The 5,000-nt window shown below is 35.8% G+C and overlaps 1 protein-coding gene across 1 annotated transcript in view; it reads right to left on the reverse strand.

Moving 5' to 3' along the window:
- Positions 1 to 5,000, reverse strand: part of tkv (serine/threonine receptor kinase thickveins) — a 40,297-nt gene that overhangs the window by 1,115 nt on the left and 34,182 nt on the right. The window contains exons 3-8 of the mRNA XM_070132748.1: positions 4,831 to 5,000; positions 4,209 to 4,350; positions 3,671 to 3,863; positions 3,028 to 3,325; positions 1,778 to 1,939; positions 1,328 to 1,487 (exon numbers count right to left, since the gene is read on the reverse strand). The exon at positions 4,831 to 5,000 is cut by the window's right edge and continues 33 nt beyond it. Of these exons, the coding sequence (XP_069988849.1) occupies positions 1,328 to 1,487; positions 1,778 to 1,939; positions 3,028 to 3,325; positions 3,671 to 3,863; positions 4,209 to 4,350; positions 4,831 to 5,000 (1,125 nt within the window). The remainder of the gene's footprint in view (positions 1 to 1,327; positions 1,488 to 1,777; positions 1,940 to 3,027; positions 3,326 to 3,670; positions 3,864 to 4,208; positions 4,351 to 4,830) is intronic.

A 5,000-nucleotide genomic window follows, 5' to 3' on the forward strand; every position in this document is an offset into this window, starting at 1 on the left:
ACTCAGAAAGTCCTAAAAAATCTAAGGTTTCTACTTGCCTGTTTTCATTATAGTGACAAATAAATTATATCTAAAAAATGTGGCTCTGCTAATAACTGAAAATAATACTCTGAACACTTTTAAAGAAATACTGTCAAAAGCAGAAAGTACCAAAAATATTTTTACCATACTCTATTTTCATACACTTTCTTTTTATCTGTCCTTTCAAACCCTTCCCTATACATACATTATGCAAGTCTTTATAACCAGAAATCAACATTGTGAAAATATTAAAAATCATACCACTAACCAAATTATAGGAATTGATAATAATATGTCTAGACCAATTCTATTGCAATACTTAGCACAAGATAAAAAATGATATCTAGTCACATTTCTCCTAATATTTTAAAAGGGAATTATTAATAATCTTCAAAGTAAATGCATCACAGCTGCACAGCTATTCATGATATAGTCCCATTCAAGGCTTTTTTGTTTTCTTTGCAGATGGCAAATGAAGGAAAAACCTAGTCATATGCAGCATTATATTGGCTTGAGCATTAGCAAAAAGAAAAAGAAGCAGCGGAGCCTACACTGTGAGAGTAGACATCACCCTTATCTTGAACATGTACATGTTTGTACCAGAAGGGTACTGACACATCAATCAGTGTAGGCCTATCACACTGATCAGCCAAGATGTCCGTAGGAGTTCATGTATGATTGGCTATAGTGGAATATGAGGATCATGGCAGGCCGGAGCTTACACAGCTTGCAAGCATAGAAAAAACAGAGATGTGGCCTTATGCATCTGATCTACTGGCCTATGTACAACATGAGCAGATTCTATCCTTGTAGATACTGTGCAATGTACATGATGTCCATTCATGAAGGGATTTCCTAGTGCCACTCAGAGCCACATGCTGGGCTTCAGGCACTATAAGCCACTCAAGTGAGAAACAGATTGTACCTCATTCTTTATACATTTGGCTGTAGCATTAATAATTCTGTGAGAAATGAGGCTAAAAAGACTAAACCTACTTCTGAGGGGCTGTTTCTCCTCAATGACCACAGTCTGGGCCAAAAATCTATCGGCTATATAGTGTACACGACTTACAGCAGACTGTGCATGATGTGATAGGATGTCCCCTAGTATGAGTGACAATTTCACCAAGCTGGGATAGGATGTCATCCAGCATAAGGGGTTAAATAAAATACACGAATATATCTCCCAAGAGCATTTCAGTCTAAAGTTTTCTGATTCCTAACACTCCTGCTACAGCATGCGAGAAAAGAGAGAGAGAGAGCCATTTACAAAGAAATAGCAGTCAAAAGCAGCCTATAAACGTACTTCATTGTACTGCCACCGGAGTGGTATGTCTGGCCGAATTCCTTTTGTGCAAACCGCTTCCTTCATATCCTCAAAAGATGGGTCAGGTGGCACACAGTCGTAGTAAGGCAGCTGATATTCATCGGCCATGAGTAACTTCTCCCCACTCTCACTGGCACATCTGGAAAGTAGAAACACAGAAAAACATCAATCAATCGTCCCATCAACTTCGTCTAAAAAGTAACAGTGCAATGAAAAATCAATTAATTACTCAGTTTAGATATCTATATAACTCTCTAGTGGCTTCTTTAAATATGTTAAGTTTTCCCCTTTTAAACACAGCAGATGGGTTTATGCAGTGCTAAACTCATGGCAGGCAAATTCAAAATATTAACAAGAATTTCTAGGTAAGTTCCACAGCTCTGGAATATCAGATACCTTGAAAAACAAATTCTAACCCTGCTTACTTACCTTCTGACTATTTCCCATATGACAAGTCCAAAGGAATACATATCAGCCATCTTGAAGGACTCAAAACAGCTCAAGTTTATGGTTTCGTTAAGGACTTCTGGCGCCATGTATCGTCTGGTCCCCACTTTTGGATTTGTGCCTAGGTCTAGGTCATTGCTTTCACTGGAAAATTTGGAATCAATGAATAAATATGTATGTAAATCATTAAATAAAATATTACTCCATATCAGCATTTTAAGCTGTGATTCTTACTGTTTCCTGCTATTCTGATAGAAACTAACATCAACACTATCTAGGTATATGAATCTTATTGTAAAAAAGCACTTTCATTGTCGAGATTTGAAAGCAAATACTAAAAACAAGAAGGTTAACATATGAATTATAGACTAGCGCATTTTATCATAAGGATACTCCTTCAAAAAACAAATGTAACACTAATACTTATGACAATTTAATCCAATGGTTCTAGGTATATGCACTGGCAATTTTATTTGCACTTGTTGGCTTCACAAGTACTTTGTAATCACAAACTATGCCTCAAAAAGAACTAATTCTCTTATCATCATTATCAATGTTATAACCATTATTGTTGATTCACCATGATTTTAACATAATCAGTAATAATGATATTAATAAAATAATTTTTCATTTTGATAATTCAAGAACAGGGTATAAAGATGAGTTCAAGTAGGCCATCTATATGTAAACAAATTACTAAACTAAGATTACAATGGACATAGTGTGTACAACAAGTTCAGAATAAATCAAAAGGTAAATAACTGCTATTTTGGTGAAACAATCTAAAGAGATTATCTGCTTTCATGATCTTACATTGTTAACCAATATTCTGAAGCCTACATACATATCTTTCTATTGCTTCAATTTTACTTGGCTATAAATGAAAATATTTACATACATATGAGGCATATATTAATGTCTCTCTAATCCTAATCATCAATACTGGAAATAAACTTAAATATCAGTATAAGTATAAATATGAATAAGGAATAAATACTGAAAATAATAGCCGGAGAAAAGCATAAATCACCTACAGGTCTATTTCATATTCAAAGTTTACTACCTTAACAAAGGTGACTGCCCTACCCTACTTTTCTCTGCAAGGCAAACCTTTCAGACTGTGGGTCCAGTCAATAATTTCATCATAGACACTAAATACATCCATTTGATCATAATATGCAAAGTGGTTTCACCCTTGCAAACATATAAGTATACTCATTCTTTCCCCTTACCTGACATATTTGACTGCAAGACCAAAGTCAGCGATACAGCATTCTCCATTCTTTTTAACAAGGATATTTTTACTCTTTATATCACGGTGAGCAATGGCTGGTTTTCCCTTGGTGCCAAAGATCTCTGTATGCAGATGAGAAATTCCACAAGCAGTGGAGAGACTAAGCCGTAACATGGAGTAGTAATTCAATGTTGTTATTTGCAAGTAGTCGTGAAGAGAGCCAAGAGGATGGTAGTCTGTGATTAGCAACATCTGTGTCCAAGAGCCTGTGCCTTTAATGTCCGCAGCAATGAAACCTAGAAAAGCAAGAAAAGAAAAAGTGTAACATGTATATCGATTAAAATGCTAATCAAATGAGCATATCAATAGAGATATAGATCTTCAGCCATGAATATCTACCAAAAGTAGACTCCACTTATTCAAGATTTATGACACTGAGACTATAACTGAATGAAGTGCGAAATAATAAAGTCTTATGAAGCATTTTAAGACATATTTGCAGGATCCACACTATTTCATAATTATCTGTATACTTGCAGGATCCACACTATTTCATAATTATCTGTATACTTGCAGGATCCACACTATTTCATAATTATCTGTATAACAAGCAGTCCTTTAATTGCAACTAAAATACTTACCTAAAATATTTTCATGTCGTAGAAGTACAGTCTGATAAATTTCAGTTTCTCTGAACCAAGAGGCTTCATCAGTTGTAAAGAAGATCTTGACAGCTACCCTTTCGCCTCTCCAACGGCCAAGCCACACCTCACCATACCGACCTTTGCCAACACTCTGGACTAAGTGAATCTGCTTTGCGATTGTACGTTGAACCTGGTAACAGTTAAAGGTAATGTTATAAGAATACTTCCTTTAATGAAACTGGTCAAAGATTTAAAGAATGTGATATCCAAGTAGGTAGAATGAATTTACAAGATTTTTCAGTTTCTATATTAAATATAAAAGTACACATCATCAAGAATAACTCCAATGGTCATTAAACACATCAAACTTTTCATGGAAAATTCTTAATCCATACTATTCTTTTAGTCTTGGGAAGCTTCTGTAATATTCCACATTTCACCTGAGGACTTGCTAAAATCAAATAAACGAACAAAATAAATTATTTCCAATTATGCAGCTCGAATAACTGAGTGTGACATTACTTCACACACTTACCAGAAGAGGGAGGCCAGACCCAGAGCCAGATGACTGCTCAATGAGTTCACTGAGAGTTTCATTCGGTGACCCACAGAAGGTTGAACACTGGTGTGCGGCTTTCTTCAGCTCCTGCAATTGACTTGCTTCTCGCTGTCGGTATCTGTAATTACCAGACATTGTAGGGAAAAAAATTTAAAAATGAATCTAATCAAGCTATCACTATCTATAACATATAATGCATAATGACATAAAACACTAACACACTACATGACAGTCTCACATGCTGTGATTAGTACAATGATCCTCAACCCAATGCTAACAGGAGCCCTACACACTAAACTGGACAATTAGCCATTCAAAAGAAAAATTAGAAGAACAGGAAACATGCAAGTTTACCCATCCTCATTGAGTCTGGCTGTAGCATATATGACTGTCCAGCAAACAAGGCTAAATAGGGACTATAACCTCCTTTTGAAGGGCTGTACCTCCTAAATCCCTGCAGTAACAGGCAAACAAGGGTAAAACTGTTTATTGCAAACATCTCTGAGTGAGTTCAATGCATATGATGTTTTGCCATGAGTGGTAAGTGCATACAAGCCACCTGTCAGCAAGAGGGTAAAATATGTACCATAAAACTTACTTGTACCAAAACGTCATAAGAAATGCCAAAACTGCAACAATTGCAACTGGCAAAGTTATTAATAGTGCAGGAATTTTCTTAGCTGGAGCTTCTGTGGGTATCCTTGCAGTGATTTGTGGCCGTAAAGCTTCATTGCACATGTCGAAATCATTACAGCAAGAAATGTTTTT

This window comes from Penaeus vannamei, chromosome 1 (assembly GCF_042767895.1).
Source record: "Penaeus vannamei isolate JL-2024 chromosome 1, ASM4276789v1, whole genome shotgun sequence".
Taxonomy (NCBI): Eukaryota; Metazoa; Arthropoda; class Malacostraca; order Decapoda; family Penaeidae; genus Penaeus; species Penaeus vannamei.